At 39.1% G+C, this 27539-nt stretch overlaps 2 protein-coding genes across 5 annotated transcripts in view; one reads left to right on the top strand and one right to left on the bottom strand.

Annotated features, from left to right (window-relative positions):
* The first annotated feature begins 887 nt into the window (after positions 1 to 887).
* The window catches only part of IDUA (alpha-L-iduronidase), a 67093-nt gene continuing 40441 nt past the window's right edge, over positions 888 to 27539 (top strand). For 3 of the 4 annotated variants that reach the window (XM_032213495.1, XM_032213496.1, XM_032213497.1), the window contains exons 1-2: positions 888 to 1059; positions 5995 to 6135. In XM_032213495.1, coding sequence (XP_032069386.1) covers positions 917 to 1059; positions 5995 to 6135 — 284 coding nt within the window. In that variant the 5' untranslated portion in view covers positions 888 to 916. Of the gene's footprint in view, positions 1060 to 5994; positions 6136 to 27539 lie in introns of those variants that run through there. The other variant, XM_032213499.1, reaches the window with a different exon arrangement.
* SLC26A1 (solute carrier family 26 member 1) lies at positions 12345 to 27538 on the bottom strand. Its single transcript, XM_032213494.1, has 3 exons — positions 27325 to 27538; positions 18290 to 18915; positions 12345 to 14384 (listed from the first exon to the last, which is right to left on the bottom strand). Exons 2-3 carry the CDS (start codon positions 18890 to 18892, stop codon positions 12882 to 12884), a joined length of 2106 nt encoding a protein of 701 aa, XP_032069385.1. The 5' UTR covers positions 18893 to 18915; positions 27325 to 27538; the 3' UTR covers positions 12345 to 12881.

Genomic DNA, 27539 nt, shown 5'->3' on the forward strand with positions numbered 1-27539 from the left:
AACTGATCGCAGTTTGAAAAGGATGTGTATCCGCGTGGCGTTAAAAAGACTCAGTGGGGATTAAATAAAAGTTGTAGAATTATGTGGGGTTTCTTAATTTGTAAACAAAATAAATAAAAACTCATGGGGTCAATTAAATATAAAAAAATATGCTACATAGCAGAGAAAAACACGCAGTCAACTTTTCTCACCCTTTAGCTACAATATACGAGTGATGCTACAATATAACTACAATATATGAGTGATGGATACATATGCTTGCATGGCATAATTAAACGCACTACTTATTTAAGCATAAATTAATGGTAGCCGCTTGTTGCTCACTCTCACGTTATCTCAGAAGTTGAATGAGCTATGCACGGAACTTGCTCACTCCTAGGCAATAAGATCCAATATTTGGCAAGCCCTAAGCAAAATGGATCATTATTCACAGTAAACGAGTTGTAGTGTTACAGCCTTTTCCTCTTCCAGCGCAGTTTCCTCGAAAACATATCCCTAGTTCTGGCTGGGGGTTTCTTACTCCAGTAAATATTTGTTTGTTTGTTTGTTTATGCGAGGCAGCGCCATTCAACCTGGTTTTAGCTTAGCATCGGATGGAAACTTTTCCTTCTGGCTGGGACGAAAAGCAGGAAGTAAAATAGAGGAAACGACCATATTTTGTAAAGGGGGGGTTATTGGCAAAAAATATGGTGACAGCAACTATGGAATAAAACAGGCAGTAATATCTCCAATGTCCATTTTCTCATGAAATACACTCCCTATATTAGCAAAGAAATCGGGTGGTAAAGCTTGATAAAATAGCTAATGATAGTTTGGATATCAACTTGCTCCCCCGTTTGAAGAATAGAATGTGCCGGATAGTGGCTTCAAGCGCAACTGGAGGGGGGAGGGGGGAGGATTTCAGATCCGTTGTGCTATGAAGTCGGATAAAACATGGAGTTTTGCGGAGTTATTGAGCCTGATCCTAATGAAAGCGACTGTGGGGTCTGTCCATATAAATGTGGATCTCTCTCGCCCTACAGGCGAGTTGAAGCATTTTTGGAAGAGCGCGGGATATTGGTAAGAAATGACGAATTGTTTATGCAGTGAAGTCATGAGGTTTGCAGTTTGAAATCAGTAAATTGAAGACAAGATTGTTTAAATATTTGCAGTTAATTTTGCAAAATCAAGGTTTTCTCTTACTTCCTTTTTTACATTACAAAAGTAAGATAAAGCAAAGGGAATAAAAATTTGCATTCCTCTTTCAAATACATACCAATGATTTTTCAAGATTGGTTTTGTGATACGTGTTTTTTATGCGAATACATTATTTGTAAATACTGTTGAAAGAAATGTCCTTCTGGGTTCAGCTCTGTGGGAAGTTATCATCCAGCCCTCTCCCAGAAAAATGAAATATCCTAGGAAATATTGAAAAGGCATAATATTTATCTGGATGTGAAAAGAAAGAAACATGCTTTAAAAGACAGAATAGTTGTCTGTAGCTTCCTGCCCATTCACACTTTGTCAATAGGCCATTGAGAAGGCCAGGCTAGCCCACTTTACATAATAAAGACTCCTCCCCTGCAGCTGTAGGGGGAAGGGATATTACTCAACTCTCCACATGACATCTGAGAACTGATCTATGGATTCAAAACAGCCTAGAGAGTAGCCCCCTGCATGGCACCATGGGAGTCTGACAACCAATCAGAATACATTTCTTACACAGGAACAGGAAACAGAGAGGTGGGACTAAACAGTGTATAAAATGCCTAGCAAGCCCCTTCCTCAGCCCTTTTATCTTCTCCATCAACATTGAAACATGTGATCACCTTTTCTAGTCAGGGCTCAAGCCATGTGGCCCTGTCCAACAATAAACCATCTTTCCAAGCAGCCTCCATGTCTCCAGTGTCTTCTTCCCCACTTGGAGCTGAACCCAGAAGGACATTTCTTTCAACAGCTCCAAGTGGGGAAAAAGACACTGGAGACATGGAGGCTGCTTGGAAAGATGGTTTATTGTTGGATAGGGGCACATGGCTTGAGCCCTGAACAAAAAACAAAAAATCTCAGATGCCATGTGGCGAGTTGGGTAAAAGGCCAATATTATCATGCCTTAATCCTATCACTCTGGAGCTGAACGGGAAAACTCTTTATTATGTAAAGTGGACTAGCTCAGGCTTTAATGGCTCATTTGACAAAGGGCGATGGGCAGGAAGCTGCAGGCAGCTGTTCTGCCTTTTAAAACACGTTTCTTCCTTTTTCACATCCAGAGAAATATTCTGCCTTTTCAATATTTCCTAGGATATTTCCTTTTTCTGGGAGAGGGCTGGATAACTTCCCACAATACAATCCACTTAAATTGAGATTTAATACAATTTCCTTTAGTCCTGAAGTTAGGTTGCAATTCATATGTAGCAAGAGTTATTTCTTTAAGAAGCATAATTGCATTGTGGAAAAATGAGCTAGGAATTCAGAAATATCTTCTTCGACATCTCACACCATGAACCCGTAGGCAAGCAATGATCTAATGCAACCCTTCCTCTTTTTGCAATATGTAAATAATATATCCTTAAGAAAGATGGGTGATTCAGAAATGTGAAAAATAAAAATATTGGCCTACCTCGTGATAGCAGGAAACTTGAGCAGAGGGTGAAAAGTTGGAGGTTTTCAATCCCTCTCTCAGAATCTTTGGGGACTACCCACTGTAGCTCCCTTCAGCTTTGGGGTGCAGTTTGGTAGGTTAATGTTGACATTACCTAATTTCTAAGGAGATGCCCTTATCTGTGTTTTGTCCTTCCCCAATAGTAGTGAGTGTATCTGTAATGATGTGATATGTAGAAATGATCTTGCGAGATAGGAGGGACAGCTGATCATCAGGTTGTAAAAGAGATCTTAGCCCATAGAACAGGGGATGGGAAACCATGTCCCTTTTATGACTTGTAGATTGGCTCAGGAATTCTGGGAGTTGAAAAACATACAAGGACCAATAGAAACAGTAATGTTCGACCTGTACAATGAAGCACTTACAGAAGCCAAATTACCAAAAACATGGACGGAAGCATACATAACACTTATACCCAAAGAAGATTCAAATAAACAAATAAAAAATTACGGATCCATTTCATTACTGAATACAGATTACAAAATATTTACATCCATAATGGCGGAACGATTAAAAAAATGCTAAACAAAATTATCCATTCAGATCAAAATGGCTTTTTACCAAAATGACAACTGAAAAATAACAGAATAATTATGAATACATTAGAATATTACGAAGAACATCCAGGGAAAAAAGTTGCACTGATCATTTTAGACACCCAAAAGGCTTTTGACAATCTGAATTGGCAATTCATCATTACATACCTAAAAAACATGAAATTTGGAGACAAATTTGTGAAGATGATTGAGACAATATACTCGACCCAAAAGGCAAAAGTATTAATAAATGGAGATGTCACAGAGAAATTTAATATTTTAAAGGGAGTAAGACAAGGATGTCCACTATCACCCCTATTATTCATCTTAACATTAGAAGTATTATTAATAGAAATTAGAAGGGAACAAGAAATAAAGGCACTAAAAATTAAAAAAGAATATAAAGTCCAGGCATTCGCAAATGATATAGTATTCATTTTAGAAGAACCAATAGGAATGGGGCCCAAATTAATTCAAAAAATAGAGGAATTCGGCAAAGAAGCAGGACTTCAAATTAATAAGAGTAAAACAAAGATCATACCAAAAAAATCTTACTAAAAACCAAGAGAGAATTGGAAGAAAATATGTGTATGCAGATATTAAAAAAGGTGAAATATTTAGGAATTCTGCTAACAGGGAGATGCTCAACAATCAAAGTCCACAAGTCATAAAAGGGCCATGGTTCCCCACCTCTGCCATAGAAGAAGGAGGAGGGCATGGGGAAAGTTTCAGAAGGGATCTTCCATAGTTTTCTGGAGAGGAAAAGTAAAGGGGGAGGAGAAATAATTTCAGTCTTGCAGGATTCTGTTAATTGAAACCTACAAGAAAAATAGAGGTACCGGTAGTATTGCTATTTGTGTTCTTATCGGAACTATCTCATAGGGCTAATGGTATGAGAGGAGAGTTCCACAATCTTTGCATGCTGCTGGCAAATAAAAGGGGGGACAAAACAAGAAGGGAAATCCTATAGCTCCATCTCATGCCCCTGTAGAGTTTAGGGCACAATGCCTAGAGCAGCCTTTTAAAACTGGTTTTCTGCAGCACTTTAGGGTTCCAGAAAAGGTCAGGTAGGGGTTCCATAAGAGAACATGAGGGGGGCGAGGAATAAATGTTTTTTACCTTCACTTGCTGTGCAATGCTGGATCATAGTATGGTTATTTTTATAAACTGCAATTCAGCTGCCCACCTGCTAGTTTGCTATTACTGTCAATGTTACAAAAAATGTGAGTTGTGAAGGTTAGAAGTGAATTGCATTATGATATAAAAAGGTTGAAAAGGGCTGGTCTAGGAAAACCATTCTCTTCTGCGTGGAGTGATGGACTGATCTCACTGAAGAAGAAAAAAGGAATGAACAAAATTTCATGAAAATATAAATATCTTTTAAAGTAGCCACCCGTAAAATATTAATTGGAAAAGTTAATAAAGATGTAGAGCAAATCAAAACACAAAAGCATCTGAAAAGAACTTGCAATAGGAAAACACATTTAGGATAGTATAAATTTCTGAGCAAATTGCAAGATTGAACTGCTAGTAATCTAAATGCACTTCAGATGCAAAAAACTACCAATTTGTACAAGAAAAAGACAAAGTGAGTGTCAGGCGTGCTTCATTCAGCATCCAAGAAAGAAACTCCCCAATTCCATTTGAGTACTTTTACTGGACATGAAATGAAAACAGCTAAAGTGAAGTAAGATCTGAAGCAAAAAAGCTCGAATGTGTACATATCAAACATTTACCCAGGACCCTCGCCCCAGTTACCCCGACCCAATGTCCAATCTGCAACTCCAAAAGATGTTATGTGGAGTGCATCTTCAAGTGGCCTCATTCAGCTGGTATTCAGAGACATTGACCTTGACCAAGTCCAAAAACGAGCCATCAGCATGTGCAGAAGATGGTGAGAACGAAACTCCCTTCATGATAACTCCTCCAGCACCTAACAATCCTCCCCCAAATACCATGAGCCCCCGCCCTCCCTGTTACTATGGCAATCAATAGCAAGCAAGCAAAGTAGAGGCTGACAGTGAGTTTGCATTGAGTATTCACCAGAGAAAATAAACATAAAACTCTTTAAAATAAAAATAATTTTATGCTTTGTTTCTAACTAAATGTGTTGCCTGTTCTTGCTGACTGAAGATAAAGTCTTTTGTATGCTTTTTTTTTGTTCTTTATCCTAACTTTTTTTAATTTCCTCCCTTTTAATTAAGAGTTTAATGGAGAGATTCCCATTCCTAATTCAGCAAAAAAATTCCTTCCCTTTTCTACCTGAGTTTTCCAAACTTCCTCTCTAAAAAGTCTGCACTTATATATTATTCAGGGTGTCAAATTATCACTTGTGCAGGTGAGGATTGAAAGGATGTCTATTAGAGATAGACCTAACCACTTTTTCAGTGACCATTTGAAATTAGAACACTTTTGAAAAAGACCTATGAGCAGTTCTCAAAGCTACAGTTGTCACAGTTACATGATCACCATTTGTGAATTTCATAGCCAGAATTTCATAACCAGATTCCAAAAAGCAAAGTCAGTGGGGAAGCTGGCAGAAAATTGCAAGTTGCTGTCATAGGATGTTGCGCTGAACAACCATGGGTGATTTTCTTAACAAGTTGCATACATTATTTACTTAACGACTATGTTGCTTAGCAATTGCCAGTCCCAATGCAGTTGGTAAGTTAGAACTACCTGTTCCTTAAGTTCTTCCGGCTGGTGAGAAAACTCCATTTACAAATCTGTTGTATATTGCTAAGATATCTGATATGAGGAACTCTGAGCTATCAAAAGTGATAACTATATTAAGTAATATATTTTCTTCATTTTTTTCAGTCCTCCTCTACCACACAGGCAAGCAGATTTGTTTAATCTCAGTAAAGACCAAATAATTAATTTGGCTTATATTTCATCTGTGCCACAAAATGGCATTGAACAAATTCGAATCCATTGGCTGCTGGAACTTATTCAAGCTGAGTAAGTTAAATTCTTTACTCTCTCTCATTTGTAGTTTTTTAGGTTTGTCTGGTCAAGGGTGTCCATTTCATTGAGGGTCACATTAGGTTGTGTTTTACGTCAGGGGGCTGGGGTGGGTGTGGCCAGGGTGGGTGTGGCCAGCTCAACATCACTTGTGTTGGGGGTACCTGTGGTGGCCTGAATAGTCTGCCAGTGAAAACAGGCTCCCAAGCTCCGTTTTCTGCTGTGGTGGCCTCTTGCAACCCTCTGCAAGTGAAAACGGAGTTTGGGATGGCTGCCTTCGGCTCTCCCAAGCTCTGTTTTCACCGGCAGAGGCACTGCAGGCCAGTCTTTCACTGTTTCCAGGGCGGCCCCATGGGCCAGATTAAACACCCCACAGGCCAGATCCAGCCCTTGGGCCTTGAGTTTGACACCCCTGGTCTAGGTGGTCAATTTTTGTTCCTGAATTAAACAGACAGCTTGGGAACCATTTGCTAGTTTGGACAAAAAAACTAGCTCTTAAAAAAAAGAATTTATGATACCAGACAATATTTCTTGAAATATATGTTTGTAAAAATTTCCAGCATGCATAAGGGATCATTTAGCATATTCTAAAACTAACACCTCATTTTGCATTAGGTCTGGTTGGTTACTACAAGGGCTACCTAGAAAATGCTTTGGATGGCATCTTTGCTTTAAAGGTGATTTTATGGCTGAATAATTAAGGGGTGTCCTTTGCACGTGAAATCCCTTGATTATATATGGGCATGTATTTTCTTGTGGTTATAAAGTCAGAAGTTATCCAAAAGATGTCTATGTAGCCTCTCAGCATATACAGTAGTTAGAAAGAGATGCTTCTGTTGTTTCTGAGGAAAAACAGACTGATATGGCAGCTCTGTGGTCATACTGTGGTTTGGCTTTGATGACAAAGCAAGAAATATTGTAAGCCAGACAGGAAAACATGTTAATGAACATAGGAGTCCATCCTTCTTGTCTAACCTTCCAATTTCCAATCTCAGAAGGTGAGTGAGCAAGGTTTGTATGTGGAGAAATGTGTGAGTGATGTGAGATGATTACCTAAGGTGACCAGATTTTAACATTGGTAAAGAGGAACACCATTGACCGTGGGGGAGTGGGGGGTGTTGATTAATTTTTTTAAAAAAATCGGGCCTTTTTAAGACGCTGCAGGACGCGGGACAAATTGTTAAAAATCAGGACTGTCCCGCCAAAAGCGGGACATCTGGTCACCTTACCCAATGGAGAAGCCCAGATTCACTTAACAGCCATGTTCCTGACTTAACAACCACCATGATTCACTTAACGTGGCAATAAAAGGTTGCAAAATGCGGCAAAATTCATTTAACAAACGTCTCCTTAGCAACAGAAATTGGGGGATCAATCCTGGTCGTAAGTCGAGGATTACCGGTAGCCAATTGCAAAAGGCAACTTTACTTGGAACAGGTGAGATTGTGCCTGGATCCCTTTCATGCCAACATCCCATCCTGTCCATGGGGAGAACTCCACAGGCGGACAAAAGCCCCCAATCCTCTTTCAACCTCCAGCTGACTCTGCCATCCGCCACAACCACACATGACATTTAGATGTCCCTCAAAGGCAAAACTCAGGGGGCTGAATTCTACAGGGGGAGGAGTAAAGGGGGGGGATTTGAGGGGCAGCCCAAAGCACCGTCTGTCTAAATTTGCATCAGGCAGGAAGTAACATTTTCATAGACCATGATCAGAGGAGCAGCTGATCCTATGGAGAGACTCCTCCTGCATTCAGTCCCAGGCCTACAAGTGGAAGTACCTCTTCCTTCCTCCTTTTACCTACCTTCCTTCCTTCCCTCCCTCCATCTTTCTTCCTTCTAGCCTTCCTCCCTTTCCATTCTTTCTCCTTTCTTCCACTTGCCTATCTACCTTCTGTTTTTCTGCTCTTTAGATTTCTCTTCCCCTTCCCTTCCTTCCTCCTTCCATCCTTTCACCTTCTCTCCTTCCTCCCTTCTTTATTTTTCTGTTCTTCCCCTTCTCTTCCTTTCTTAATATATTTCTTAATGTATTATCAATATAGTTGTTCTAATGAACTTGGACAAAATGAGAAAGTGTTGTAATTATCTCACTTTTAGGAAATAAGACTACTGTTTTTTTATTTTAAAACTCTAGCAAAACATAGATTTATTTCCAGTTTAGTTAATTAATGTCATTATAAAAAGGAATGCAATTGATTAAATAAAAATGACTTGTTCTTTTATTAAGAATACTTATTCTACATTAAACTAGAAAATATTTCATAGGCCCTTCAACAAGTTTTTCAGGAATGCATGCATTCTTGAAACTGATACCATGTAATGTTAAAAAGCAGATGGCTAACTAAGTACACTAAAAACCATGTTTAATTATTTGCTACTTGAAGCCAATAGCAATGATAAAGAAATTTCTACTAGACTGTCATCCTCAGTGATAATATTTTTAGGGCCAAAAAATAAAACTCTGTATATTGGATCTGTTATCCATTTCTTAACCTTCAATCAATATAATTATTTCCATCAAAGAAAGCTTAAAAGTAGTGATTAAACAATAGCACTATAAAGAAAACATCATTTTTAATAATTTTCTATGAATGTGTGCATAGCATTTTAGCATACCGTTATTAATAAGCTAAAAACACTTAAAACCTGAGCTAAGAATAACCTAAAATAAAGGATAAAATCATGGCATTGTTGAAAGACTATGTCCCTAATGAAAACCAAACAGGAATCTGACAACATTCTCTGATATCATTTTTCAGTATTGTTGAGAATTATTGTTCATAATTCTCTGGTTTAGTAAAAGTTTACATTTAGAGCCTCAGGTAACTCTACTTGTATCCCTTCAAATATTTGAGAATCTCTGGCCTCCGTTAGCACCCCCATTAACTTTCTTTCATTCCAACCTACCCTGCAACCCTAATTTTCCCTGCAGGGTGGTTGCTGCAGGGAAAATTAGAAGGGAGTTCAAAGTTCATTGCTTTGAGCTTTTGAATGAAGGGAGGATTAAAGCTCAAAGATTAAGTTCATTTCCTCACTAATGAATTATAAGACTTCAGGGCCATCCACCCAATTTTGAAGAAATATAAATCCATACTCATTACTGATCTTTCAAATTTATTATGGGATGACTTCTAGAAGACATTATAAATTACCAGTGGGAAATACACTTAGTTGCATATCTAAATAAAACAATTCCAAACTTAATGTCATGTATTCCAATTCACAGGCATATAATACTGCCATGAACCTGCTGTTCATGCAATATGTTAAGGCCACCTTACTATATTTGAGTAAAAAATGACCAGTAAGCACCAGCAATCTTTAAAAGAGTTTGCTGTATGCTGCTGCCTTGCTGACCTGGAATTTTCGCACCCTGCAAGTCTCAGTCTTCATAATTTGCTAGAGTTCATCAGAGGATTTTATTTCGACAATTCAGAGTTTCATTCCAATTATACCCACATTTTAATTGCCTGGGAGCTCCCCCACCCCAAATTAAAAACAATATACAAACACATTTAACAATTGGGGACAGGAAGGAAGAAATGCTTTGCGGGCATAAGCCCAGACATCATCACGGGAGAAGGAAGGAAGAGCCAAGCCCTTCTTCTTCTTCTAACAAAGCAGCTGCACCTTGTGCAAGCTTAGGGTAGGCTTCATCGCGATGAAGCCACGACCTTGGCTTGGAAGTCCTCCACCAGGTCCTCTTCCAGCTCACCTCCCTCTCCCAACATTAAAAAGTCCCTTCAGTCCCGATGCGAGCAAACCACTCGGCGTCCCTGGCCCGCGCTAGGAAATAATAGTCCCTGAGATCCCACCTGCCGCAACATTGCTTCCGCCTTCTGCCACGTCACAAACAACTCCCCCAAGCAAAGCCGTCTATGTCATCAACGTGCGATGGATCCCAGGCTATGCGGTGAATGCCTCCAAGTCCAATGGAAAGCCGTCAAACGTTAACTGATATATATATAGGGCAAACAGCGTTCGTCTCCGTTTGCGATTAGCTGGAGGGGGGTTTGTTCACGATTCCACGGCCATTCTGCAGAGTACAGAGACTGCAGTCCGTGTCCAGCAAACGACACTGCGCGGCAGTGGGAAACTGCTATGCAATGTTTACTTGCCATGTATTTACTTGCCAAAATCTACTTGCCAAAAACCGCGAGTTTTTTAAAACACCGCGGGACGCGGGACAAATTATTAAAAATCGGGACTGTCCCACCAAAAGCAGGATGTCTGGTCACCTTATGATTACCAGCAAGATGCTAGATGTATTCAAGTAGAGTTCAAAGAGCCCACTAATGAGGATAGTTTTATTTGGATTTTTGTACTGAGTAGCACAAGGGAGTTGGACTCAGTGGTCCATGTGGCTTCTTTGATTGTATTTGATTTTGTAGGGTACTTTGAATTGTTCCTGCTTCAATGGAAAGTTCAGTTGGAGGAGCTTAAATGTGCTCACTAGTATAAGATTGTCTGTCTGTCTGTCCGTCCGTCTATCTATCTATCTATCTATCTATCTATCTATCATCTATCTATCAGATTTGTGAATACTGACAGTTTTCAGTAGAATTTATATATACTTGCTTCAAGAGGTAGTGAAGAACTATGTGGTCTACACTGTTCTGATGGGCCCTGAATCAACAGTTTTCTTCAAATAACAATAATTTTTAAAAAATTAAACATTCCATTTTGTGGACCTCACTTAAAGAAGCAGCTGTCTTCTAGTTCAGAGATTTTTCAGACAGTGAGTAAAAATTGCAGAACTGTAATTTGAGGTGTGTGTATTATCAACCCCTGAAGAAACAATAGAAAAGGTTTCCTTAAATGTACGTGATATGCACAGTGTTTTTCGGAGGAGATACCAATTCATCTATTACAGTGGATACTTTCAACTTACTTTCAACTTTTTTGGCTGTCAGTTGAAGCCCCTTTCAAGAGGGGGGACTATTTTTTTTTATAAAGCAGTTGGGGATATCCATTGGGTAAAATAGAAATACTGGACAGAAAGTTTGTGGTGTGTGATTCAGTGATTTCCCTTTTGTACTATTGAAGGGTATTGCATATGATGTATTTTGTAAAAGTACACAAAGGACATTAGTAAATATTTTGTAATTAATTATATGAAGAAGAAAATTGAGACCAATAAATAAAGCACAGTGGACGAAATATAGGAAAGAAGAACTTTACAACTGTATGGAAGGAGAACTGCATAGTTAGTTTCTTCTGATCAGAGATTAATTTCTACAAAGAGATCCTGGAGGTGAAATCATACAGTCTGGTTTTTTCTTTTATTTCTCCTTAATTCTAAGTTGTTTCTCTCCTTGATTACTTTCAACCCAGTGCTGCTTGTCCTGCCTTCAGGGGCTTTGGAACTCCCTTAGATATTGGAATACTGCTATCATGTCTTCTCCTAGCTCCCCAAAATAAAGTCCAGGTAGTTCCTGACTAACAATCATTTGTTTAGTGACCATTCAAAGTTATAATAGCATTGAAAAATGCTATATATACTTGTGATCATTTTTCACACTTATAGCCATTTCAGCATCGCCATGATCATGTGATCAAAATTCAGACGCTTGGCAATGGACTCCTTTTGATGACGTTTGCAGTGTCCTGGAGTCATGTAATCATCTTTTGCGACCTTCTGACATTGGGAAGAGACATTCATTTAACAACTATGTTACTAACTTAACAACTACAGTGGTTCATTTAACAACTGTGTCAAAAAACGTCCTAAAATGTAGCAAAATTCACTTAACAACTTACCTCACTTAGCAACATAAAATTTGGGCTCAATTGTGGTAGTAAATCAAGGACTATCTGTAATTATGGTTTAGAAAAATACATTTACGTCTTCTCTGTTATTGACTAAATTGCCCTAGATAGCAAGGCTATTTTTACTACAGTGAAAGGTATCAATTTTGTCTTTAATCACAAAATGCCATGAGCGGTTTCTGGTTGATAAGATACACATTTAAAATATTGTTTTAGGAGAAGATGCTCTGCAGTTTAGCAAGCAAAGAACCGCCGACATAAGTAAGTGAAGCTATTGTCTCTGTGATTTGTCCTTTCTGGATATAACTTCTAATGTTTCTTGCTTTTATTTTAAATACCATTAAGATAAACCAAGAAATTGAGTCTTCATTCATCCAACATGGGATGAAACCTTAAAAAGAAACTTTTGGGGAAAAAAGAAGTACAGGACTCCATGAAAGAAATACCTAATCTTCATTAAAGAAGACATAAGTGAACAGAATATCTTGAGGCAGATATATTGCTAAATAATGGCTTAGGGTTACAAAAATGAGTTGCAGCAAGTTAACAAATTATGGTGGGAAACAACACCTTGAACCTTATTTGTTTACAGAAACACTTGACATAAGTCACATTTCCTTGAGATTGAACATAATGGCAAACATTCCTTTTTTCAATGCTGACGATGGAAGCTTTTGGTCTCCTTCCTTTAAATGAAGAACAGGATGAGGAACACAAGAGCCCATGGCAGGAGTCAAAACACTATCCATTGACCAGAGTTAGAACAAAACTGATTTTGTATATAGTTAAACTGAACAATAGATTAACTTTATTTGATTAAGATTTCATTTGGGGGTTACAATACTTAGCTAAAGGCTTTGGGGATGTGTTCCATATTACCAAAGGGGACTCAAAGAAGCACTCAGGTCCAAGCATGTTGAAACCACAATCAGTCTATGATGAACACAAAATCTCCAAACTGCCAATTACTGGATTAAACCACAGAGTCATCTGTTGCAATTTCCCTCTCTCTTACAAACTGGACAGCACTAGATATACTATGAAACAGCAATTTATGCATGTCTTTTTCTGCACCCTTAAAATAGCCTCCTTTTTCCAGGGAAGATATCACTGAAGGATTACAACAAGCCAAATGTATGCTGATCTCCAGCTCCCGATAGTCTTTGAATGTTTCTTTTAATGCACTCACCCCAGCTGTGTCCAAAAATGGAATAGAAGAGCAGTCGATGATGATTGTATGAAAGTCACCATCTTCTGGAACCAAGCATGGTGACATTTCTTTCTGTCCTAATTTATTATCCAGATGTTGTTGCCCTTTCCTCCTGGACTTTTTCCTTTTGGCAACTTCAAGTGCAGGATTCAGCCCTGTCCTGTTGTGGAGGCACTTTAGGAAGAAGTCCTTATTTGCATAATAAAGTGGTGCTTCAAAACGGAAGATTTTGATCTTCGGAACTGGGAGAAGGTCTTTATATTCTTCGTCATCTTCATAGAAGACACTGTTCCCGATTTGCCCTAACAAGGCGGCATGTGGGCACTGGGTGCGGCCGATAATGCTGAAGACTGAGAAAATAGCACCCACCAACAATCCCATTTCTGTGCTGATCAGAGCAGATGAGAGCATGGTAACACACCAAACCAAGGCATCTACTTTGTCCAGGCGGTAGCGTTGAGGAATATCTTTGAATTTTCTAAGGGCTCCTCTTAGACTCACTATTATGATGCAAGCCAAAACACATTTCTGTAGGTTGTAGAAGAGGGGAGCGAAGAATAGCAGCACAAGCAATACAACCACAGCACTCACAATGCTGGATACCTGGGTCTGGCACCCGGTGGACGTTTTGACCAGGGTCTTAGCTAGAGCTGCGCTGGTAGCGAAGCAGTGGAAGAAAGCTGGAATGATATTACAGAAGCCAATGGCAAACATTTCCTGATTGGCCTTGACAGTATAGGCATACTTCTTGGCAAACATTTCGGAGAGCGAAACGGTAAAAGCAAAGCCAACGATGGCGAGTGGGAGAGCATCGACAGCAACTCTTTGCATAAGGTGGAAGCTGGGCACTTTAGGTGGTATAAATCCAGTCGGAATTTCACCTGATACGCTGGACGCATAAACTTCTTTCAGTTTCCCATAATGGGACACCAGGGTGGCAATCACAATTACCACCAGCTCTGTGGGGAAAGGGATCCTGAGCTTGTGTTTGTACTTATCTCCTAGTTCCTTCGCAGTGACCAGTACGGCAATGCAGATAGCGCTGGTGATCACATCACATAGATTTGCTTGAGAAACATTCTGAAAAACGTTAGCCCAAGTGGTAATCAAGAGCCCATATCCCTGGGCGCGTGGGATTTTTATTCCAATGAGGTATTTAACTTGAGCTGTTAAAATAGTTAACGAAGCACCAGTGGCAAATCCATCCAGCACCGGTTCAGAAAGATACACGGATACAAACCCAAGGTGAAAAATTCCCATCAGGACCTGCAAGAAAAACCAGAGCAGGTTAACACTGTTTGGGATATTTAGCTGGAACATGTTTCTACCAAAGGTGATATTCAGCAGGTTCTGACCAGTTCTGGAGAACTGGTAGCAGAATTTTTGAGTCATTCGGAGAACCGGTAAATACCACCTCTGACTGGCCCCACCCCCATTTATTCTCTGCCTCCCGAGTCCCAGCTGATCGGGAGGGAATGGGGATTTTGCAGTAAACTTCCCCTGGAGTGGGGAGGGAATGGAGATTTTACAGTATCCTTCCCCTGCCACGCCCAACAAGCCATACCACGCCCACCAAGTCAGGTCCACAGAACCGGTAGTAAAAAAATTTGAATCCCACCACTGGTTTCTACCTTTGAGGCATTTTAGAATGTCTTATTTTTCCCCAGTTTATCTCGGACCAAAGAAGAACACAATTTTACGGAAAATTAATAGCAAAAATAATAATAGAATTATCCAGACAATTATTAGTACAACAAGAGTATGCAAATGCAGAAGTGTTTTATCTGTGCATCACACTGTAGGAAGTAAAACCCATCCCTCTGCTAGAAAACTGAAATATTGGGGGAAATATTAAGAAGGCAGAATATTATATTTCTCTGGATGTGAAAAGGAAGAAACATGTTTTTGAAGACAAAGTAGCTCTCTGCAGCTTCCTGCCCCCCACTTTGTCAATGAGCCATTAAAGCCTGAGCTAGTCTACTCTACATAACAAAGATAGGATTAGCCTTATACAGAAACACACCTCAAGGCACTTGGGAAAATTACATCAGCCAGCAAGACAACCAAACTTGGACTCAAAGTACAGTCTACAGAGTTGCCCCTGCATGGCCCTATGGGAGTCTGACAACCAATCAGAATACAAGATCAAGATCAAACGGCAGAGAAGGCATAAAACCAGGAATTTTCAGCACCCTCTTTTCTTCACCCAACATCTTGAAGCATGTGGTCCCACTTTTCTGTTGAGGAGCTCAAACCATGTGGTCCTGTCTACCATTAAACCATCTTTCCAAGAAGTCTCCATGTTTCCAGTGTCTTTTTCCCACTTAGAACTGAACCCAGAAGGACATTTCTGCCAACAACACATTTGACATTTTTAAAGTAAGCCCACTCCCCAAATATCTGTCTTTACTCTTTTGGTAAATTATGTAAGTAGTTATTACTGTGCCTAACCCTTTTTTTATCCCATGTTTCTTCAACTTCTGTAGTTTCTTTATGACTTGGCTTGATGTGTCACTGGAAAACAGTTATATGTATGTATGAAATTACACAGAAGTATCTCTAAGTCCAGTTGTAAGGTATTTTGCTAAGATCACATTTAGAAAACCTCAGAGTTTGCCCCTGGGGGGCAAAGTGAGAAATATGCAACCCTATTTCTCAATGTGAAACCTAGCTTTCAGAAGGTCACTAACGAATAGCCTAAAAAGATTAGTCTATTTGCAAAATAAGAGATAAGTGTTTTCCCATTCAAAAGAGAAAGACTTTAAGAATGATTTCAAACAGTGCATGTAGGAGAAAGAGGTACAAGAAATTCAATTTTGATTTCACTACAAATAGGTCTACGTTTGATATGGTATTGTTTCATATTACCCTAATTCCGTTTTTTCTGCTTTAAAAAAATCTTACTTATCAGAAATTCCTTTATCTTTGAGTGCCTTGTTATCTGTTTCTAGCCTAGCAGCTGGGAGAAGCTTTACATTTCCAAGTGTGGTTTTTAGAATAAGTAAAATAATAAAGGAAACAGCCTATATATTTTTCCTCCTTAGCTTTAATTTTTTTTATTTAAATACATTGCATTTATTTCTTTAAAGGATAACTTAATATTCCCTAGGTGTCAGACTCAGATAAGATAAAAACAGACATACAAAATAATTGCATGACAATAACATAAAGCAGATAAAGCAGCAGATTTTTTTTAAAAAATTGTGCTTTCTCATGGTTAAGTTCCTAACATGTTTCTTTGTTTTGTGATGTGGACTTAGTCTATTAATTGGATGTTTTAGGTTGAGTTGTTGTTACATATATAAACCAGTCAGAGTTGTTGAGGGATTTGATGGCTGAGAATTGAATTACATAAAAAAGTGAAACAAATTGTCCAAGTAATTTAATTTGAATCTTCACAGAAAGATCTACCAAGCCTTCTTTTAAAATCCCTTTAATTACAAGCATTCACTCTGTTACTCTGTTTATTTACTATTTATTTGTCTCACTGGGCTTATATCCATCTTTTTAAATGTATTAAAAGTTATACAAAACCAGTGGTGGGATTCAGCCACTTCGCACCACTTTGGGAGAACCGGTTGTTAACTTTCTGAGCAGTTTGGTGAACTGGTTGTTGGAAGAATTCATTAAGGCAGAGAATTGAGTGTTAAATTATTTGAATCCCACCACTGTTCAAAATCCATTAAAAACTAACATAAACTAAAAAGGAGTAAAGAGAGAGCAATAGGAAAAAAAGAAGCAAAAATGCAGAAAGAAAGAATAACAAAAAATAGAAAGAAGCTCCCCTAATTTTCTTTGCAGCAAATAAAAGAGATACCAAATTATCTTAACTTACTTCTGTTTGATATTTGATTGCTTTTAATTGTTCTTATGGGGGTTCCCCTTGCTTCTGTGGGGAGGTCCCCCCTCTCCAGAATAAAATACTCTACAGAATATTAAAAGAGGCAGAATAAAATATTTCCCCTAAAGGAAAAGAGGAGAAAAATCTGCAGTAAGAAAACAGCCTCAAGCAGTAGCCTGAAGAGGTTAGGCTTTGTGAATGGATATTTTGTATCCATTCATAAAGCCAGGTCACTCTACTCATAAATAAAAGGCAAGTCAACAGTTCTGAATAAATAGCACAATAGGCAAGGATCCGAAACTCACAGGATTAACTCAGACAAACAAAACACCTAGGACAGTGATGGCGAACCTATGGCATGCGTGCCGACAGGTGGCACGCGGAGCCATTTGTCAGGGCACACGAGGCGCTGTCCTATCAGTTGGCCAGTGCACATGTACGGGCTGGCCAGCTGAGTTCACCCTTTTTAAAAGCCATTTTTCACCCTACCCAGGCTCCAGAGGCTTTATAGGAGCCTGGGGAGGGCGAAAAAAGCCTCCCCCTCCCAGAGGCCCTCCAGAGACTTCAGGAGCTTCCCTGAAGCCTCCGGAACGCAAAAAAACAGCCCTACAGGCAAACTGGAAGTTCGGGAACAGACTTCCGCTTTTCTCGGAGGGTCGTTTTGACTGCTCTGGAGGCTTCAGGGAAGCTTCCTGAAGGTCCCTGGAGCCTCCGGGGGAGGGGGAGGCTGTTTTCGCCCTCCCCAGGCTCCTATAAAGCCTTTGAAGCCTGGGGAGGGTGAAAAAAGCATGCAAAAAATGGGGGGGAGCGCCTGTAGTGCATGCATGCACACTAGGGGGGAAGCGCATTGCATTATGGATGCAACATGCCCACACACGACCCCCCCCCCTGCGCTCCCCCCACTTATGGCACGCGAGCCAAAAAAGGTTCGCCTTCACTGACCTAAGATTTGCATTTTCCCTTTTGCCTGTCATGACCCCATAGCAATCTGGCAACATCCATTAAAATATTAAAGGGAAGGAACAGGCCTGTCAATCACAAAGCCCCCCAAATTGTACAAAAGCCCATCCACTCTCAACCCCAATTTGTCAGCCACTCGAGAAATATGCTGTTGTCACTGTTGTTTCTGGTTACCAAATAAATGGAGACCTCCTTTCCAAGTGCAGCCTGCTTCCAATTCATTTCTCCTGCATCTTTCTCCCAGCTTGGAATAAGAACCGGAACAGATTTTACTTCTAAATAAGAAATATTTTCCTCTTAAGATGGACCACACTTTAAGTTTACATTTGCAAATCTATATGGGTTGAGTAATGGTAGGGAAAGACCATACCTGATAAACTCCAGCCATGAAGGTCAGTGCTGTAGCTACTCCAATAGCATAGCATTCTTTCCCACATTCATTGTTTGTCACCCCAAGGGTAAAATTGTAGACCGTGAAGTTCAAATGGGCCTGGTCACCAACGTCTTGTGGGTCATCATTCAGGTTGAATCCTGCCAGCAGCAATTCTCGATCCACAACCTGTCCAACCATTAAGCTTAATAAACTGAAAATGCCCACAGACACGTGTCTGGAGGTGCCCATGAGAAAATAGATGATGTTGGCAAAGAACGAAGTGTAAAGACTATAAATTGGCTTCAAGCCAGCCAACAAAGAATAGGCGATTGCTTGAGGAACTAAAATGATCCCAATGATCAATCCCGACATAACATCTCCCCAGATGTATTCTTTGCAGTTGTATTTGGGAAGCCATTGTAACACAGGGAAGAAATCCAGAATGGCCTTTTTCGTTGTTTTTATGCTGCAGGAACATTTTTTTCTTAGCTGGTTTTTGATAACTGCTATTTTGCTCCCTTTTTCGGGAATCTTTCTTTCCATGTAAAACTGGAGAAGAGATCCATTTTCTGTCGTGACTGTTTCCATTTCTTCTTTCATTCTGGACCAGCTTTAATCAGTTCCTGTGATTTAAAAAGATTACTGCTTGAAAATCATTAAAGACGCTTGCAACTTTCTTATTAATGGGACTTAAGCAAACCAATGCATTATTTGAATATTCATTATTATTTTTATTCAACATGTTTCCTAATCAAACTGATTCTGGGTCAGTCGAACCAACTTTAAAATATTAAGTTTACTATAATAGAAATAGCAAGAAAAAATCTGTTTTGTTTTTTATGCTGGTCATAAATACATATTACATTATCTGATTTAAAAAACCATTATGCACAATAGAAACTCAGACAAGAAACTACTTGCACAGCTTTGAAGCAATATAGGCAGTCCTCAAATTGGGACTGGACCACAATTGGGACTGGAACTTCTGCTATTAAGTGATGCAGCTGTTAAGTGAATCACGCGGTTGTTAAGCAAATCACAATTCCTCCATTTCTTTTTGGAAGCCACCTGGGAAGGCCACAAATTGTGATTTTTGTCAATGATTGCCAGTTTTATTATAAAAAAGTAATACTCAGTGAAAGACAGGATGTATATCTGCTAAGAGACAATAAATTGCTTAGTGACCAGTTGCTTAATGACAGTTTGAAGTTACACGGAGCCCCAAAAAGTATCTACAACTCATCCTTAAAGCTGTGACTGCAACAACCTCTTCCATGGTCACATGATCTCAATTTGAGCACCTGGCAACAGGCTCACAGTATGGGCATGGATTGTTAAGCAGCTAATTAAAAATCTCATTGCATCCACCAGAAGATTAGTGCACCAAATAACTAGTTTTTAGGTCCACCTTTAATATGCACATCTCCATACAGGGATAATATTTATTCCAGATATTTTTGCTCAGCCTTATCAGACCCCCAGGGTATTTATAATTCTGCATTAAAATCAGAATGGAAGCACAGATGGGGGGGGGGGACTATTGGGATGGTTTTGTAAGCTCTTAATATTCCCCAGGTTTAAGTGAGCTGAACACCGATAGCTGAGGAAAATAGGAAGTAAGAGCATTTTGCAGTACACAGTGCCATAATTGATAACATTAACTCTTAGCTGGTAAAGATCAAATAATAAAATAGTAGTATGCATGGAACTCCTCTTCTACTTTGAAAGAACCATGAAACCACATCCTTAATAGCAAGTTTATTGAAATTTAAGGCTGGATTAAATTATGATAAAGATTGCTTACACCATTGGTTCTCAACTTTTTCTTCTTTTGTGATCATGGACCATGTCCATGGACATCTAAGATTTAACTCAAGAGTCTTCATGGACCTCCCCTGTGACGACACCCCCCCTCCCCCCAGATGGAGAACCTCAGGCTTATACTATAAACAGTACATATTTATAAATTAACAGAAATACTATGCAAGTCTTCTAACTTTGTATGGCCCACCATAAAGAGAGAGTATCTAAAATTCTTGCTGGGCAAAAATGGTGGAAAGTCTTTATTGAACAGAAAACTACAGCAATTATCCTGAGAAAATATCACTTATTTTTAAGGATTCTCTTGAAGTTTATTCAAAGAGAACTGAGCTGCGCATCCTGTAAAACACCAAATGTAAATAGCCATAGGTGTATAAATTCTTATACCGCATTAAAAAAACTTACTTCTTCTGATTAAAAAACAACAATTCCTTGTTCTAATGAATCTGCTGCTGCATTTGCATGTGGTTCCTTCATCTGTGAAATGGGGGGAGGAGGGGAGAAGCTTTATTCTTACTTGTCTTGTTCTGCAGTGTTAGGTATGATAATGATGAGCCCTCTTGAATCTCACTGCCTTTCTGGTCAACTGCATCGGAGCAAGTCAGCACTAAAGACTGTAGATGATACCTTTTAATACATGTAGGCGGTAACGCAAACAAGCAATAGTCAGAGCTAGGTAAAGATTGAAGAGCATGAAGGAAGGATTACAAAGTGCAGTCTGAAGCTTCCTCATGATTCACCTTGACTTTTTTCCAAATCTTCTAAATTGTTCAGGTTTAATGGTAAATATTAAACAAGCAATACCCCTTTAGACTGTGTAATAATTGGTCCAGTCCCCTTCACCCCCAATAGTTTTCTAACTGGAAGAAGTTAATTAAAGAGAAAAGCCAGTAATTTTGTTCTCTCTTTTTTTTTTAAACCACTTGTGCTTATTTTTATATGATGCACGTAGGTGGCTTAATCTATTGGAGAATCAGCAAAAAAATTCTGAAGTATTTAGATTGCAAGGATTAAATTCGTTTTAACATCAATAATTGAAACAAGATTACCTTCTAAGATACAGCTTCAGTTATTTTAAATAGAAAATTCAAACATCCATAATAGTAATATATGTTACTTATGTATTTTGTGTTGTTATAGTTTGTAGTATTTTATTTATGTAGTTTTATATTTTAACATTGTAAGCCAGGGATATCAAACTGGATTTCATTGAGGGCTGCATCAGGGTTGTATTTGATCTTGGGGGACTGGGATGGGCGTGACCAGCTCGATATCACTCGTGTTGGGGGCGCCTGTGGTGGCCAGAGAAATCAACCTCCCAAGCTCCATTTTCAGCTGTTTCCAGCAAAGGACTGGCCCACTGTCTGGTTGCCTTATGATAGAACATGTAAGAAAATTGCAGAAATTTAAACTACCTATCGTAGGTAATAATTTCAGGCAGCAATCAGAACTAATGATGTGAGGGAAAGTGTAATTACATTGATGTGAGGATATCTGATACTTTTCTTGATGCCGGAATCAGTCAAATATTGGGGTTAATCAGCCTTATATTTGTCATTTTGATTACTCTCAAAAAACTAAATAAACAGTGAAATATTAGCTGTTTTCAAGCAAATAGTCATGCCCATTGTTTGAATATATTAGTTATCTAGATTCTTATACCTTTATATGTCCGTTAAAGTGGCTAAATATATGTCTGGAATTTTTTGCTTATTTTAATATTACCTTTACAAAATCATCACCCTTTGTGGATGCCATTTTAGTACATAACTAACAACTAGAATGTGAGTGAATTAATAACTATTTATTCTTTGCAAGGCTGTGTTGTCATATTTACTATCAAGTTACCAGCAAGTATGGGAATTTATGTGAGTTGTAACTGTATTCCTCTGAAGGACACCAGTTTGTGGGAAGCACTTGTTATTTGTTGGACTTGGCAAATAACAGATTTAGTTGGGTGAGAATTCCTACTGGTAAAGTAAGGTTCTTTAAAATTTGGTATTGTACTGTTTTATAGTAATGTTTTAATTTAAAGAGCTTTGTAAAATTTTGTACACAAAATGGTAGTACCAAGATGAGACAAACTGAAATGAAAAGATATTGTGAAAGCCATACCAATGCAAATATATTTAGGGAAGACAAAAATGACAATATTTTGGTCTTTTGGAATAATTGAAGGAAAACAAAGTTACAGACTGATTAAATACAGTAATAAATATTTATATACCTTTTGTTAATTTTTTGCCTTATCACTGCAGATAGGTGAAAACCCAACTAAACACCTCAGCTATTTAAATAAATGCTTAACATACTACTTAACAGCTAGAGTTCTAGATAGATGTCGCTGAACCTTTTACATTTCCTAGTTGATGTTTCTTCTGTATAATCATCTTCTTGTGAAAGTATGCAAATCATGACTTCTACAATGGTTAATAACCTCTTTACTACCAGTGATCATAGAAAGTGTTTGTATTTTGTATTTTCTTCTGTGGAACGTATTGGATCTGTGCACATGTGTCTCATGTTACATCTATGTGTGTTTATGTCTGCGTGCTCTGTTCTGAGTCACATGACCAGGAGGAAGGGGAGAAGGCTTAGAACAGAACAGTCGAGAACCTTCTGATCTGATGCCCAAACATTTCTCTTATAGCCATGTTGGTGAACCTATGGCATGCGTGTCACAGGTGGCACACAGAACCCTCTCTGCGGACATGCGAGCTGTTGCCCCGGCTCCACTGTGCATGCATGCATGCACCTCCAGCCAGCCAGCCGATTTTCGGGCCTCTGCCATGCATGCACAGGGGTGGGGTGCATGCGGGAGATGTGCGCACATGCAGGGGGGAGTGGTGGGCACATGTGAGGGGGTCACATGCATGCACAGGGTTGTGCACTCATGCACCTGGGTGTGTGTGTCACATGGGCATTGCATTATGGGTGCACACACACGCTTTCGACACACGATGACAAAAAAGTTAGCTATCACTGTCCTATAGGGATAAATCCTGGTATGTTTTTCTCTCCAGTTCCTGACCAGGTCCTTTCTATTTTCAAATTCTTTTGCTGATTTACATATTAGTTCAGAAAATATGGGTGTATAAACTTCAGATTGAGAACTACCGTATTTTTCAGAGTATAAGATGCACCAAGATTTTGAAAAGGCAAATTAAAAAAAAAGTTTTCCACTCTGCAGACCTCCCCAAAATCGCCCATTTTTTACAAAAACGGGCCCACTTTTTGTCAAAAAAAGGGCATGCATAGCCTTTAAGAGGCTTATTGAGTGCTTCTGGGGGCTGCTGGGGCAAAAACGAGCAAAAATGCCCCATTTTTTGCTCATTTTAGCCCTCCCCTCTGGAAGCCTCCCAAAGGCTATGCATGGCCATTTTTGGAAAGGGGGAGGGGGTTGGGGAGTCAAAAAAATGCTGTATTCAGTGTTTAAGATGCACCCAGATTTTCACCCTCTTTTTTGAGGGAAAAAGGTGAGTCTTATACTTATGTTCTTCCAAAGGTGCATTACGATTATAACTTCCAGTGACTTCCACTTCCATGGCCAATAAGAGAATGCCAGTTCCACTCTAGAACATAAAGGTGGCATCACTTTAGAGAGAACTGCTTGCTAAAAGATAGTTCTGGGTTCGAATTTAGGCCAGGTCTTCCACAGAACAAGCAAGTTGCTTGAGGCAGAGATGGAGTTTATTCGACAGCCTGATGCAAAGGAACAGCAATTGAAGATTGCAGCAGAATTACAGCTGTCAAGTGATTACTTTTATACTTTTTCCTTGTTCCTCTCAGAAACAAATGCCCACTAGGAATTAAAGGCAGTCTTTGACTTACAACAGTTCACTTAGTGACCATTCAAAGTTAGAATGGCACTAAAAAATGTGACATGAGTGTTTTTCACACTTACGATTGCTGCAGCATCCCCCTGATCCTGTGATCAAAATTCAGACCTGCTTGGCAACTGATTCATATTTATGATGGTTGCAGTGTCCTGGAGGCATGTGATCCCCCTTTTGCAACCTTCTGACAAGCCAAGTTGGTGGAAAAGCCAGATTCACTTAACAACCAGCTTACTAATCCAACAACTGCAGTAATTCACTTAACAACTGTGGCAAGAAAGGTCATAAAATGGGGCAAAAACTTTCTCAACAACTGCCTTGCTTAGCCACAGAAATTTTGGGCTCAACTGGTTTTTAAGTCGAGGACTACCTATATTGAAAACTATAGTTAGCTGCATGGCCAAAAGGAGGTGCTAGATATTTAGGCTTCCTGAGCTTGTGGCATTTCTCTGTTCATTTACCATATCAGCTGGCTTCCTGCTTAAGTAGTATTGCAATTGGAGGTTGCAATCACACAGAGGAAGGGATGTTTTTCGTTTATCCTGAAAGGAATGCTTACTTGAATGGGCTAACACCTTTGGCCAGTCTCCGCCTCTTTGTCAAGTTTGTTATCTTTTGTTTTAGTGTAATTTCTCACGTTTTGCCCCCGAAATAACTGAAAATGTGAGGAAGGAGGGAAGATTGAACGGCAGGGCAGGTTTGACTTCCTACATGCCAATAGTACATTCCTTTGCTCTAAGCTCAGAATAACAGAGTTGGAAGGAACCGTGGACATCTTCTAGTCGAACCCCTACTCAAGCAAGATACCCTATACCACTTCAGACAAATGGTTGTCCAATCTCTTCTTTAAAATGTTCATTGTTGGAGCATTTACAACTTCTGGAGACTGGTTGTTCCACTGATTAATTGTTCTAACTGTCGGAAAATTCTCCTTAGTTCTAGGTTGCTTCTTTCCTTGATTACTTTCCATCCATTGCTTCTTGATCTGCCCTCAGGTGCTTTGGAGAATAGCTTGACTCCCTCTTCTTTGTGGCAGCCCCTGAGATATTGGAATACTGCTTTCATGTCACCCCTAGTCCTTCTTCTCAAGCAAAAGCATTATTGTTTTGACTTTCAAGAGCCACCTACAGCTCTCATGGTTAAGCTCTCATAGATAATAACTTGCTAGCTGTAAAGGGGTCTGTTATCCAACAGCATATCTTTTGCTACTTCCTATATATTGTGTTTCCTCCCAGAGAACTTGATCAAAGTCATAAGTTCCCAGTTATCAGCTGTAAGCACCAATTATCCTCTGTAAGCCTGCATAGCTGCTTCTTCAGAGCACAGAAATTCATTGTGCCTCCCCCGGCCCTTTGCTAAGGGAAGAGCACTTAAGAGGTGTCTTGCCAAGTAATCTCTAACACTGGAGCCCTCAAAGAAGGCTATGAAAAATGTAATCAGAGTGTGGCGTTGATAGAGTGGACCATGCTATCACTCATCTGCATATGAGATGAAAAGGATAGGAAGACCACTTGGATGAGCTCAAGCTGGCATCAGAGTTCCAGAATGTGATCAAGGAGGAGGATGACAGAAGGTCACTTGGGAAGCCTAGAACATCTCAAGATACCCTCTGTGGATCCATAGAGGGAGATCAGTTTGAATGTGTTAAATATTAGAATGTCCACTACAAGCAAAATAAATTTGTGAGTCTAGACCTGGAGATGTTTTTTTCTTCTAGTAAACAGATCCACCTTACCCTCTGTTCTGTCTACAGCAGCAAAATTAGGAACTTAAGACATGCCACTTATAAGACATTCTTGGGGGTTGAGGATCAATCTCTTCCAGTGTTGCCTAACCAGAAAAAAAGAACAATTCTGCTAGGAATAAAACAACCCTATGAAGCACTTTTGGCAAGATGCAATCTGTGGATTGCTGTTTCTTGGCTATGTTATGTAAACTATGCCAAATAGTTTGTTCCGCCATGGCTAATGTAAATTGTAGCTATATAAAACCCAGATTCTGCAATTTTTCCACTGCTACTGCAGAATCTTACTAAATAAAGGAGGCATGGGATGGGCTTAGTTTGCTTTACAAATAGTGCTATGTGAGACAAGAAATGTAAACCTGGAGCAATACAAATAATGGTTTACATTAAAAAAGGGCAACACACCTCACATCCTAAATAATTAAAATCCCACTTTCACAGTCCAAATTCTTCAACTCATCTTAGTGTCATATCAAGAAATTTCTCATAACTTACATTTTGCAAAAGGTAGTCTTGGGTGAAACTGCAATGGAATCTTTTATAACAAGAAAGCCATTTTTGAAAAAAATAATAATCAAGAAATCTACTTTGCCTTTTCCATTTCCATGATAGAAAATGCATCTATTCATAGGAATGGTTCCTTTCATTACCATAAAAAATCTTTTGCAGCAAAATATCCAAAACTACTTCTGGCTATAGTTTTTGAGTCAGTTTGTTGATTAATGAATTTATATTGCTTTATCCCTTAAAAAGTTACTCTTATGTACCATATGACCTCTTGTTGCTGGAATTTAGAACTTTGGTGCCACTTCCAACATTGTATTGCACCCAAATAACATTTAACCTGACAATGGTTAGTTTTTAATTTGTGAAACCATTATTTCATCATTGATTTTTAACCAAGAATAGGGTTGAGTCACTGGTTCAGATTTTAATAAAGTAATAATGAATACCTTCCTAACTAAGAACAAAATAATGTTGTTTTTCCACCGTAGGCTAATCATTAAAGATTAATTCCTGCATTTTTTTCTCACTACCTAGGGACTTTCTTTCTTTAGACCAATGGATATAATTGCAAAGAAAATTTTAATACTTCCATTTCTGGTGGAAGTTGGCTGCCTAATACCTGTTGTATTATAACTGAACAGCATAAGCATTCAGTCCAAGCATTTGAGTATTCATTCCTGTGCTAGGAAGAAGTATTTTAAAAAGCAGAGCTATCGAATACTTACTTGTATTTCATATTTAAAGCAGAATTTACTAGGTTTGTTTATGTGTTATCTTTATAGAGTGCCGTATTCAAACTGACTCACTGTGGTTTATAGTCCAGTAAGAAAGAGAGATGCAATAAAACTGTAATTAACGCATTAGTAAAAACAACAAAAATAATCATCAAAAGATGACTCTGCTGCCACTTTTCAGCTTTCATAGCCTGAGGTTGAATTCAGAAAGGTATCAACAAGAACGACAGCATGGATATATTCATTTCAAGCTTGTTTACTGATTAAAAACCTTATTGAGACAATTCTGTTTTGCTTCGATTCTGCTGCTGTTGTTTTTCCTCCCTAGAATGCCACAATGAATAATATTCAGTGACAGTAAAAATACTGAAGGTTAATTTAGAAACATACCTCCATTAGGCAGGCAGCTGTAAGGCTGTTGATTTTCATGTCTCTTCTTTTCCCTCCCTCTCGCTCTGTCCCCGTTGCTGAGGAAAGCATGGAGAATTAGCTTGCCGAGCTAGGCTGGCTGAGAAACAGGAAATGGCAGGCTGCATCTTTTTGATCAGATAGAAAGCTCTCTTTGTCCACTCTCAGTTCTGAGTCCTTATGTGTGCCTTGCTTAT

The sequence above is a fragment of the Thamnophis elegans genome, chromosome 3 (genome assembly GCF_009769535.1).
Source record: "Thamnophis elegans isolate rThaEle1 chromosome 3, rThaEle1.pri, whole genome shotgun sequence".
NCBI classification, from domain to species: Eukaryota; Metazoa; Chordata; class Lepidosauria; order Squamata; family Colubridae; genus Thamnophis; species Thamnophis elegans.